The sequence below is a fragment of the Phaenicophaeus curvirostris genome, chromosome 2, assembly GCF_032191515.1.
Source record: "Phaenicophaeus curvirostris isolate KB17595 chromosome 2, BPBGC_Pcur_1.0, whole genome shotgun sequence".
NCBI classification, from domain to species: domain Eukaryota; kingdom Metazoa; phylum Chordata; class Aves; order Cuculiformes; family Cuculidae; genus Phaenicophaeus; species Phaenicophaeus curvirostris.
Window position 1 is genome coordinate 102952228 of NC_091393.1, and position 12935 is coordinate 102965162.

Consider the following 12935-nt stretch of genomic DNA (forward strand, 5'->3'; position numbering starts at 1 on the left):
TGTTTTCCTTGCTTGCCTTTCAATTCTTCTCTTGTCCCACAGGTACTGAGCTGCTGCCAGCAGAGACAGCGGTTCTCTGACTGCCAGAAAATACTTGCAGCCACTTCCCAGTTCCCTGGCCTGGAAAAACTGAGCTCCTGCTAATACTACCTTTTGTGCATTTGGCTGAGCTGTCTGTATTCATTTCCACGGTGAGAAGTACTGTTTCAAAGATATGAGCGACTCAACATGTGTTGGGAGAAACAGCCTCCTCTATTACAAGAGATGTGTAACTGGAGGAGTTGACAAGGTTTAGCCACTTTAGTTATATCCAGTGTTGGAAGCCTTATCAGCTGGCCTATAAATAGGTGCCCTTCTACAAATTTCAGTAATATATTTATTGCATGCCATCAGATTGTATTTGCATTTATTCCCAAGGGGAGCAGCCATGAGGGAGTTCTCAAGAGTCAGTTGCTAGTTCTGCCACACATCTCTTAAGAGACGAAGTTGCTTACCCTCCATAAAGCTGTTTTTCTTTCTCAAACACGTCTATTTAGGCAGAAACTGCCTCTTGCTGTGTTTTGCATGATGCTCATCCTCAGATATATGCAAGGTCTTTGGGCTTTCTGAAACTTACATAATAAAACACCAAGTTTTGCTTAAGTTTCTTTTCTGATGCTTTCCCAAACACAGTGACAGTCAGGCATAGTGGTGATACTGAAAATGCTGGCAAATGAACTCTCTAAGACTCGTTTTGGAGTTTCAGAAAGCAAGCATCCTTTATCAGGCCTGAGCGACATGAGGGACTGATCTCCACCAGTTGTGTGGAAGAGACAAAAGCTGGTTACAGAATGTTATTTCCCACTTACATGCACATGTATAAATTTCCCCAGAAATCTTACTCATACCCTACTACTTTCCAATGGCTAATTTTAATGTTACTGTGAACTTCACAACAGTCAAAATTCTTGCTAATTTGGAGTTGGCTCTAGCTCTCTGTTTGACTTTGCATTTGAGATAGGAAAAGACTGCAAACAGAGGTGATGATAGAACATACATCTGTTCAGCACAGATCATATTGAACACAAGGCGTTATCACATTCAAAGAATGAACATTGTCTGGAAAACACTGCTTGAAAGAAAACATGATATCAGAGGGACATTCTGTCTAACCTTCAAAAAATACAATTACTTAGAAGAAAATTCACTCTACTTTAGCTTTATTCCACTTTTTGTAATAGTAACTACTTCTTGTATCAGTGGCAGCCCATCTGGACAAGGAAGGAAGGTTGTTGGTTTTCTTTTCCCTGACCCCTGCCTGAGAGGGCAGAAGAGCTTTTAACACCTTAAATGTGTTGTGGCACATCCCCATGCCTGGAGGGGCTCAAAACGCCTGTGTCAGTGGTACTTGAAGACATGGTTTAGTGGTGGTGTTGAGCTGACAGTTTGACTGGATGACTTCAGAGCTCTTTTCCAACCTTACTGATTCTGTAATTCCTAGAAAAGAAATCCATGAATAGAGCTAGAATTAACCCTTCGCCTCACCTTGGGTGGCCCTGCACTCTGCTTGGTGCAGCTGACTGTGTTATTAAGAGCCTCACTCCACAGGTTTCCTTAGTGCAGGGCACATGGTTTCCTCAGGAAGACTGTGAAGAAAACCCAGGGCTGATCCACTTGCCTGGCTCCCGGGAACCCATGTGGGATTTCAGAAGCTGCTCCTGGCTGCAGGAGTCCTCACAGGACCTCCCGCCTAAGGCAGTTTTAATGCCTTTAAATTGAAGGGGGGAAGATTTAGACTAGACTTTAGGAAGAAGTTCTTCACAATGAGGGTGGTGAGACACTGGCACAGGTTGCCAAGAGAAGCCACGGAAGCCCCATCCCTGGAGGTGTTCGAGGCGAGGCTGGATGAGCCTTTAGGCAACCTGATTCAGCGGGAGGTGATGCCATGAAAAGCCAGATTCAATAATCAATGCCAATTTCATTATTAAGAAAGGTATCTTTCAATGTGACGGCGGTCATTCATGGGACCGCTCTGCCTAATGCACGTGTGACTTCCAGCACAATTTCCAAAGGCGAAACATACATATTCACCACTTTTCATGGAACAGGTGTGTCTGTTATAATCAGTTCCTGGAATTTATTTACATAAGTTTCTTCCTCTTGGTGCAGGTGCTCTGCCCTGGGGGGGTCTTCTTCAGGGGTCTCTGGATGAAGGCTGTAGATCTTCCTCACAGTTGAACTTTCCAACTCTCCTTCTTGCGCATGCTCTTAGTCTCCCTGGGCACCTCTTCAAGGTCGCATCTGGTCCTAGACAGTTCTTCTTTCTCTTATCATTGCACTAGTCTTTGTTATCTGGCTTAATTGGTTACAGTTGCATTGTTTCTAACTGCAGCCTTGTTAGAATTCCTTATGCAAGCGTAAACACCCAGGCACAGGCCAGCTAAAAGTTCTTATTCAAGCTAATCCTATACTTTAGTTCTAAAATCACAAAAGCTATACATAATACTCAAATATATAATAGGTCAGCAACATAAACCAAAAAATCTCGTTCTTCAGAGGTGGCCCTGGCAGGGGGGTTGAAGCTGGACGGGCTTCGAAGTCTCTTCCAACCCAAGCCATTCTGTGATTCCCTGTGCCTGAGCTCCCGGCCGAGGGTAGACGTGGAAGCAACTAACTGACTGACGGGGCAGGGGGTGTTTTCGCTTTCACTTATTGCTCCGGCCACGGTTCCCGCTTCAAGCAGCCGCCCCGCCACCCCCAGGGTCTCTGGCACCGCCCCCCACCCCGCCACCTCGAGGCGCGAGCGGCGGACGCGCGCGCCGCCCCTCCGCTTCCTTCCCGCCCTGTGCGCGCGCGCCGCGTGCCGGCGGGGGCGGGGCCTCGGCCGCCGGCGCGTCTGATTCGAACGTGAAAGGAGCCGATTGCGGCGGCGGCGGCATGGCGGGAGCTGGGGCTTTGCTCCGTCAGTGCCCGCTGCTGCTGCCTCAGGACCGGCACGGGACGGCCTACGAGGGCTTCGTCACTGCGCAGGTACCGCTTGGCCGCTGCCGCCGGCGGTTTTGCCGGGTCCGGCTCTTCCCGCGGTCGCGGTCAGCGGCGGGACCGGGTCTGCGTGAGGGAGGGCGCGCGCCGGGGCTCGTGAAGGGGGAAGGCGAGGGGGAGTAAGTGGGAGGCGAGTAAGACGAGCGAGTGGGGGGGGTGAGTCTCGGGAGGCGTGAGTGTGTGTCTGGGGGTGTGAAGGGATGGGGGGATGGGTATGAGTCTGGGGGGGGCGAGTATGGGGGTGTGGGTGTGGGGGGCGAGTGTGGGGTGTGGGTGGGACGAGTTTGGGGTGTGGGTCTAGGGGCGGCGAGTGTGGGGGGTGGGTCTGGGGCGGGGCGAGTGTGGGGGCTGGGTCTGGGGGAGTGTGTATTTGGGGTTACGTGTGGATCTGGAGAGGGTGTGTGTTTGGGGGTTGGAGGTATGGGGTGAGGGGTGTGGGTTGGGGGTTGAAGGAGTTGGGGGTTGAGTGTATGTGTATGTGGGTTACGTTGGATGGGTGGTGTGGGTGTGGGCATGTGGCGTGGTGGGATGTGTACAGGGTGCCTCAGCGTGCAGGGTCTCCCTGCCCCCATGTTACTATCCCACGTCTTCGTCCTCTTTGTGCGCGCATAACCATGCTTCTTTGGGCGTCCTGGTCTCTCTGGTGGTTTTGTGGGTTGGGTTTGTTGTGCTGGCAAGTATTTGGGGGGGCGCAGGAGGGCCATGAACATGAACAGAGGACTGGAGCACCTCCCATATGTGGACCCGCTTGGAGAGTTGGGCTTGTTCAGCCTGGAGAAGGCTCTGGGGAGACCTTATAGCAACCTTCTAGTACTTAAAGGGGGCTACAGGAAAGCTGAGGAGGGGCTTTTTATCAGGGAGTGCAGGGACAGGATGAGGGGGAATGGTTTTAAGCTGGAAGAAGATATGTTTGGATGAGATATTAAGAAGAAATGTTTTCCTGTCAGGTTGGTGAGGCACTGGCACAGGTTGCCCAGAGAAGTTGTGGCTGCCCCATCCTTGAAGGTGTTCAAGGCCAGGTTGGATGAGCCTCTGGCAACCTGATCCAGTGGTAGTTGTCTCTACCCATGGCAGGGGGTGGGAACTGAGTGATCTTTAAGGTCTCTTCCAACCCAAATCATTCTGTGATTTACTGTGCCTGAACTCTTGGCCTAGGGTAAAGGTGGAAGCAAATGACTGACTACTGACTGTGCGTGTTTTACTTGTCATGTTTCAGTTTAAGTAGTTGCGTCATCAGTTTGGGGATCTGGTGAATTGAAGTGCAGGGAGAAGAACGGCACGCACGCACTGGAGTTGGTGAAGAGCTAAGACAGGTCGAGAGGGATGCTTTTAAGTCAACTTTGCCATCAGAGGCCCTGTGCAGTGATGGTTCATTGGAATATCACACATGTGAATACATAGACCACAGAAACAGCTCTCAATGGGTGTTAGAAATAGCATGAGATTTTCTTTCTATACAAAAGTTAAGAGGCGTAGGCTGTGTCGCACTTGCATTTTCAGAAATATAATTTTGCAGTCAAAATTCAGGAAGTTTTTTGGTGACTCATTCAACTTTCACAAGACATTTGCAAGACTATGTTTATATTTGTATTAATCTAACAGCTGGAACTTTTGAAATGCCCAGTGCTTTAGAATGCATCCTGGAGTTTATGCAAAGGTTAAGAAGTGAATGTCTGTGATTCTTTTTGGATTAGGACTAAGGCTGTAATGTAGCAAGGTCTGAGGTTATGTGCTTATTTTAAACGTACACTAACATTAGTTTTGGAGGAGTTTGAAAGCAAGTCATATGACAGTGAGCTATGTTCATCTCTGAAACACGTCTTGTTAAGAAACACTGAGGTTGGAAGGGACCTGTGGAGGTCCTCTAGCAGGGTCAGCTGTAACAGGTTGCTCAGGACTGTTTCAAGTTGGGTTTTGAATACCTATGTGTCTATGCAGGCTCTTGGGCAGCCTGTTAGTGTTTGACCATCCACACTCTTCAGGCTTGTTTTTCATTGCATTTAGGTGAAACTCCCTCTATTTCAGCTTGTACCATTGCCTCTCAGCCTGTAAGTGTCCATCACTCAGAATCTGACTACACCTTCTTTAGTCCTCCTTCATCATCTATTTGTACGTGCTGGCAAGATTCCCTCTAATCCTTCTTTTCTCCTTAGCCTGTCCCAGCTCCCTCAGTCTCTCCTCATATGATAGATGGATGCTTCAAGTTCTTGATCACCCTCATAGCTCTTCACTGGACTAGCACCAGTATGTCCATGCCTTTCTTTTACTGGAGACCCAGCACTCCAGGTGTGCCACACTGGTGCTGACCAGAGGGGAAGGATCACCTCCCTCAACCTGCTGGAAATGCTCACCCTAATGCAGTGTGGAAGGTTGTTGGCCTTCTTTGCTGCAGGCGAGCTTTGCTGGCTCAGGGTGAACTTCATGTCCACAACGACCACTGGGTTCTTTTTTACAGTCACATTCTAGCTGGTAAGCCACCGGTGTGTGCTGCTGCAGGGGGTGAATCCTCTCCCAGTGCAGGCCTTTGAACTTACTTGCCTTTCTGAAGTTCAAGAAGTTCCTGTCAGCCCATTTCTTCACCCTGCTGAGGTCTCTCTGAATGGTAGCACAATCACAGGGTCTGTTAAACAATCCTCCCAGTTTTGTGTCCTCTGGCAAGTTGCTGAGTGAGGCTGCATCCTGTCCCATCATCCAGGTCACTACTGAAGTTGAAATAGCGTTGGCCCCAGGACTGACCCCTGATGTGTGCCATTAGTGAGCGGCTTCGGGCTGGATTTCATCCTGCTGATCCACAGCCCTTTGAGCCCAGCAGTTCTGCAAGTTTTTGGTGCACCTCACCATCAGCTTATCTAGTTTATTCTTCCTTGGCTTGTCTATAAGGATGTTATGGGAAGCAGCATTAAAAGCCTTTCTGAAATGAAGATAAAGCATCCACTGTATTGGTCATCTAATCACAGATGGAAATATATTTTTGTTCTTAACTTCCTGCTGAAGATATCTCAGAATTTGTGGATGTAATTCAAGGAATGCTGAGCTGGAACAGTCTAGAATAAAAGTTTTGAGATGAGTTACCTGCCCTTTTCACTTCAGGGGGGAGTTAAGCCTACTTGTAAACCTTTATTTCAGTTTTATCTTGGTCATCCCACAGGAAAGTAGAAGGAGGATCACAAATAAGGAAAATTACTGAAAAGAAAAGTAGTGGCATTTAGGAACTACGCTCTCTCTATCCCCATTAATGGGATTGAGCTAACAGGAAAAAAAAAAGTTACATTCATGTACTTGGATCTGTTTCTTTGTTTATTTTTATGCAGTTTCTAAAACCTTGCTGAAATGCGTTGTGGATCAGTGCCCAAGTTCCTTTTTAGTGTAGTACTTTTATGATATGTTTTGACTTTTACTTTAGTTGAAGATAGTCTTTCATGTACTGCAGCATGGCTTAGATTAAATTTTATTTCTTGGCTTTGTCCAGATTTGGATACTGTTTATTTTTCTTGTAAAAGGTGTTATGTTGCTTTGTGAAATGTGATGGACTAAAGAGTTTTTACTAAATATTGTGAGTTAGAGCTCAAGAGTATTTCAACTTTAGAATTAAAATCAGCATTGTTTCTACCTGTCACTCAGGCTGCTTTTCTTCCTAAATAAAGATATTCTGGATAATATTCCTGAAAGCCACATAAGAAAATTTCTTTCTTAGTAGCTGATCTTATGGGGAATACTTCCTGTAAGTGTCTTAACTATTTTTCTTTGCTGACCTTCCTATTAACTAAATGATTATTTTCAAGGGTAGAGACTTCCATATCAGGATACTGTTGCCAGTGGATTTTCAGCTGAAAAATGCACGGTAAGATAGTTTGCTTAAAGTAATCTGTAAATGTATGTAACAAAAGTTTATTTTGATAAAAGCAATGATGGATACGTGCGTGAATTTTTTTTTCCAGTATCGGTGTTGGTAATTAATTCCTACTGGTTTGAATTTGTAACAAAATTGTTCAGCATTGGTGTTAATAAACACTGACAGTGAACATTGCCTGTATAAAAATATTTTGTTGTTCATTAAGTTTGAAATCTGTTGTAATTAATTGGTTGTATTTATATATAGATCAATATACTTGGGGAAAAAAAACCCCAACTGTTTCATTTATATCATGTTATTTATATGCCACCATTTGGGAAACAGAAAATTCAGTGCAAAGTTGAAAATTGAAGCAATTATATACTTGAAGTTAAAAAAACCTATGGTGACCATAATTCTCTTTTCTGTTAATAGGTTTACTTTTCTGTTGCCCATATTTTCTTTAAAAGCTCTGTACTTATTACTATGCATTTTTAATCGTAGTCACGTGGGTGTGTAGCATCTGTATGCACATATGCAGGGATTAGTCTTTAACATGGCTTAGGCCAGCCTGCTCTGGACTGTGAACACATGTGGCATTAGATAGCTTTATTACATTCTAGGGTGGATACTTTAAACTGCATTATAGGTAACTTTGGCATTTTCAGGATACCGTTTTTAATATTGGTGTATATATTATGAAGTCATATTAGCTTGCAAGAATTATGCTGTTGTTCTCAGCAAAGGACAGAGACTTTTGTAATTAAATATTTAATTTTTAATGGGGTTTGGTATAGTGACATTTTAAAGTTTTAAATAACGTTGAATATGAAAGCTTAAAGAAATTCTGAGTTGTTTGCTTCCTTTTTTTTTTTGAAGAAAAATTTATGTTGTTGAGTAGCAGACTTTCTGGTCTTCTAAAAATCATGTGTTGTGAATTTAAAATTTATACAAAATACTGTTTGTGTAGGGTAGAGTGTAGCTGGCACCTCAAGAAGATACTGCATCGATACCAGCATATTTTAAAGCAGGTATGCAAGTATTAAAATAATTTGTAAAGTGTATGCTTATAACACTTCTGGAAAGCTTATACTTACACATCTATTCTAAAGGCGTTAAACAACTCCTTTCATTGTACAGCTATTTGAAATGCTTGAGGATTTGAAAGACAATTTAAAGAGAGATGGATAGAATTTAGGGAATATTTTTATTCAAGCATTATTTTTTGAAGACAGTGATTTTTAGTAAATGGCTGCTGACATTTTACTGGAATTTTTCTTTAATCTCTCAATTACAAACAGATTTTTTTTCTTGTATTTTTTACAAACTGTTCATAATGCAAGGGAGAGAATTCGCGTTAATTACTGATAGATCTAGGTGGTGGTTAATTTTCAGTAAAGTTCACTGTACTCACGTTTGTTCTTTAATTGAAGTATTTAAATGTGGTATATGGTTGGGTTTTCTATGTTAGCTGGTTTCATAGTACTAGAAAAAGAGATAGCTAGACTGAAATTGTTTACCACTAAAAGTTTTGAGTTGAGGGAAAAGAACTGATAACTGTGTTCTCTCCAGAGGTTGCACAGCTGTCCAGATCTTGTCAGTTTTATGGTGGAGCTGAAAACTATTTTGGTAAGTTGACAGAATACGTGTGTAGGAGAAGGGATGTTCTAGCTTTGATTTTTCACTTTCAGTTTGTTGCAGTTTATTATTAGGTAGATGGATTTATGTTGGTGGGGTTTTTTTGGATTTTTTTTTGTTGTTGTTGTTAAGAAGAGGTGACTTTATGTATGCTGTTTATGTAATATTTTTATAAATATCCTTTAAAATATTAAGTGACTCTACTCTTTGGAAATTGGAATGCAAATCGTAATCTGCAGATGTTGGTGCCTGATATATTTTTTTTTAAATCTTAGCAAGGGATTTCAATATAGAGCCATCCTCTTTACAATGATTTTCTTGGAATACCTAGTGTTGTCTATATGGTAGAGAAGGCTGATAATTATACAAATCCAGTCAGTAGATTGCTGAACGTGCTTCTACCTGTGTGGCAAGTTGACCAATAAATACAGAAAGCTTTGTTGATAATTCAGAGATGCTCTTTATTCATTTATATAAAAGGTTTGTAATCTGGAATTGAAGACTAGCAAAGTCTTTAACAACACAAAACTGGCAATTTCTTGTCTCTTAGTGAAACATTCTATGAGTATTCCTGGCAAAGAATACTTATATGCAGCCTACTTAACTTAGAAATGAAACACAGTAAATATTCTTCAAAGTACCAACAGAGACACCCTCCTAGTATTACACTGCTGCTCTGCACCGGAATGCCTTTCCTCAGCATTGGTTCAGTCCCTACCAATCTGGATTATGTGAACCAGACAAAGGTGCTTTGAATAAGAATGTCTGCATGTGGCTATTTTGGAATATTTCATAATAGTTATTCCAATCAGTTTGCCTGGATACACAGGCACTCAGAAAATGAGAATGCAATGAAAGTATAATTCATTCGGAATAGTAAAATAGTGATCCCCAGTGCAGACAGAGAAAACAACAAAAGACATTGTGGGAGGACTGGGAAGAAGCAGTTGTACTGATTTTACTATTAATTCTATTTATTATTTCTTTTATTTAAATTTATTTTAAACTATTAATACTTTTATTCTAATTTTTTCATTTATTTATTTGTCTTGTAAGCATAATTCTAACTTAAGTACACTTTTAAAGAACAAGTAGCACAACACAAATGTGGAACATACTGTTTGTTTTTTCTCTGTAACCTGGCATTAGCTTTTTGATTAAAATTTCTTTTTGAGGCCTTACAACTTATTCCATGAGTATCTGTACCAAAACTTACTCTCAGGGATTCTTATATTAAAAGCTGAGAAAGTAGGGGGGTGTTATATTATTTTCTTTGTTTGTTTGATTGCTGTATAAAGTTGTATATATCTACTTTAAAATAATATGGGGGAATTTGATATATGTGATGTCTTTTTGGCCTATGGAGCCCAGGAGACAGCTGTGGGCTTAATAGAACCTTCTTTTGAAATGTTCTTTCAGTCAAGATGCTTGACTTCAAATTTATTAGCTGAAAAAGAGGCACATTTGATATTTGCATCTGAAGACTGTTGTCAACATCTGTGGTGTGTTTTTTTTAAATTGCAGATGTTTTCATTACCAGTATCTGAAGTAATTTACCAAACAGCTTCTTTGTCTGTTTTAGCTGGAGGCTATAACAAAACAAATGCAGTGTACAGTTAATTTTACATAAGCTTAATATTTTTGAATGAATTGCAAAAATCACATGACTAAATAGATGCAAAAATATTGAAATCTGTCTTAATGATGTTTTTAATGTTCTTTTAAACAGGAAATTGCTTTAAAGAATACACCAGACCTGCATATACCACGGCCGCCAGAATACTACTCCTGTCTTGTCAGAGATTTAGAAATACTGGGTTGGAATAAGTAAGTTTATTTTCTTTCTTAACAGACATTGTTTACAATATCTGTTCTTTTGTTTGTGAGTTGAACATGTCAAATGTACTCGTTCTGTTAACTTCCTCTGTTCAGAAACTGGTTTTGCTTTAAAGAATCTGGATATTAGTTAGAATTTCCTAAACACATGGGACATAAATTTTAAATCATGCCTGCTTTCCCAAAATGAAAAAAAACCGAACAACCTTCCAAAAAGCCATGCAGCAAAACAGGCACTGAAATACAAAAAATATACTTTAAAGTTAGATATAAAATGTACTATAGTTATATGACTGGATATGTAGTTTAGAACTAAATACACTAAAAATACGCTTTCAAAATACAGGTTAGTAGCTTATCTCAGAACTGGTATTTCTTCTGACTTGCTGTAGATTCAAAACATCCAGTGGTTTATTATTAAATAGCACATCAGTGTTTTATCAGAGGCCGTGCTTCTAGGGCAGAATTTGACCTAGTTTCTAGGCAGAGATAGCCTTCACGTAGACACCTAACTTATGTTGTGCTTTTGTCCAGTTGAATCATGTAATTCAGTAAATATTGACTTAATTACAGACGAAGTCTATTTGATTGGTTATTTTTGGTCGGGGAGGCCAATCATTAATCAAAGGGCTAGGCTGTACCTAGAGGATAATACCTGATTGAGTCGGAAGGAAAATAACCTAGAAGGGTGATTTGAAGTACATTACTAGGTTGTGCCTCTGATTTTAGTGTGCTTTTAACAGTATAATGAACTACCAGGAAGGCTCTAACCTAGACTGATTTTGAGTTGCAGGTAATGTGTATTTGCATGTTAGTTAAAAACATCCTGGTATGGTCTTCCAGCACAAACCTAAGCCTGCGTTAAGTAAGGGTCAGTTACTGCTCACTCCTTGAGGAGCCTCCAGCTTTGTTTATCCAGACTTTTCTTAGAGAATAACTGACTTGTTGCAGTCCCTAAACTTTAGTTTCTCCTAGTGAATTTTGGGTTGTGCTAGAAGCTGACTGCACCCAAAAACTGTATGATGTTTTGTTTGAAAGAAAATCAAAGCAGTAAGCTATAGTCTTTTACCTCTGAAGTGAGGTAAGATTCTCTCAAGTACAGCACAAATTTTGTGTGTTCTGATGGCTTTCATCTAAGGAATATGTGAAGTTTCTCAGAAACAAATTGAAGAGACATGATCTGCAACGATCTTACACTTCTTTTCTCCTAAACCACTGCAAGTACAGATGGTAATGAAGATTGCACATGGGCAGGCTGCTATGGTTAGATATAATCGCTTTCTCTGTGATACAGAAAACTTGATTCTTTGACCTAATTTAGGTGTGGGGTAGAGTGAATGTGCTTTGTTATTCAAATACTTGTGCACAAAAGTTGCAGTTCAGGTTATAAAATTCTGTGAGATTCCCAACACCAAGTGCTGTCCTAGCAGCCAAGGAGTTCAAAAGAGGATACTTCCTTCGTTTTAAGAACACATAAAAGTACCAGCACAGACCTAATCAGCTGAGGTGGGAGAGAGTACACATGTAGTAATAATAAGCTACAGAAGAGGCTCTCCTAATACTATCTATCCTATAATCTTACTGGTTAATGCCATGATGATGTCTTGAAGTTAAATTATTGACTATAAAACATTTGAAGACTCTTATCACCTTCATATGAATTAATAAAGGTTGCTGATATCTCTTAAGTCCATTGTGTGAGTCAGGATCCCATTCGTCTAAAATCGCAATGCATTGGCAAGTTTTTCTTATAGAAGGTATCTTCTCCTCTTGCTTTGTCCATTTCCAAGTGAATCCTGCCTTGTCATGTGCTCTCAATCGTTTGTGTGTCATGCTGAATTACAGTATGTCAGGGATTTAACTGAGGCTTTCCATCTTTATGGTCAGTCCATTTTTTTCTTATGTATGATAAAATGGTGGAGCCTGCAGGGACTGAAGGTTTATATAACTGAAATATCACCTATGTAAACAATTCCTTATTTGATTTTACAATCATATGAAGAAGTTCATACGACTTTTTAAAGCATTGAGCAACTTTCTCCATTCCTACAGAACTGATCCTTTCATGTCATATTATGATGTTACGGAACGGATAGCCACAAAGTTATTGAATTTCTTTCTTTCCTAAATGGAAAATTGAATGCGTCTTTGTTCCACAGGGGCAGTTTATTGTTTTTATGTTCTGTTGAGGGGAAGCAAGGCTAGCTATGAATTTTCATTGTGAGTGTTCTTCAACCCTGTATGCCCCTTGTCTGAGTAGTTTATTTATTCCTCGATGATCCTGTTTGTGAAAGTTTTGAAAGGGAAGACAATGTTTTACCAGAAAAACTCTAAGCACATGGTTTGTAGTGAAGAATACTTTAGAAGGTGTTGTCCTGCTTAGCTTGGATAGTTCTCTTGTACTACTGACTAGTTGTTGAAGTCAAAATTAAATAAAAGTCCTAAGAATTGCCAGATTGCTCTGGATTGTAGTTGTGCTTCATAGTGGTGGTGATATACGTATTTTACAGTTTGGTTTTTTTTTCTGTTATCTCTACACTCAGTGGAAATCACTTTTTAAGCTGGTTTTAAAAGGTACTTTAAATGTGAATAATAAAACTAAAAATCT

General features: G+C 41.0%; 1 protein-coding gene across 4 annotated transcripts in view; it reads left to right on the top strand.

Annotated features, from left to right (window-relative positions):
• Positions 1–2886: 2886 nt before the first annotated feature.
• Positions 2887–12935, top strand: part of FANCL (FA complementation group L) — a 30051-nt gene continuing 20002 nt past the window's right edge. The window contains exons 1-5 of one of the 4 annotated variants that reach the window (XM_069850212.1): positions 2887–3009; positions 6804–6862; positions 7824–7884; positions 8426–8482; positions 10221–10318. In XM_069850212.1, the coding sequence (XP_069706313.1) occupies positions 2917–3009; positions 6804–6862; positions 7824–7884; positions 8426–8482; positions 10221–10318 (368 nt within the window). In that variant the 5' untranslated portion in view covers positions 2887–2916. The remainder of the gene's footprint in view (positions 3010–6803; positions 6863–7823; positions 7885–8425; positions 8483–10220; positions 10319–12935) is intronic. The other 3 variants (XM_069850214.1, XM_069850215.1, XM_069850213.1) reach the window with 3 other exon arrangements.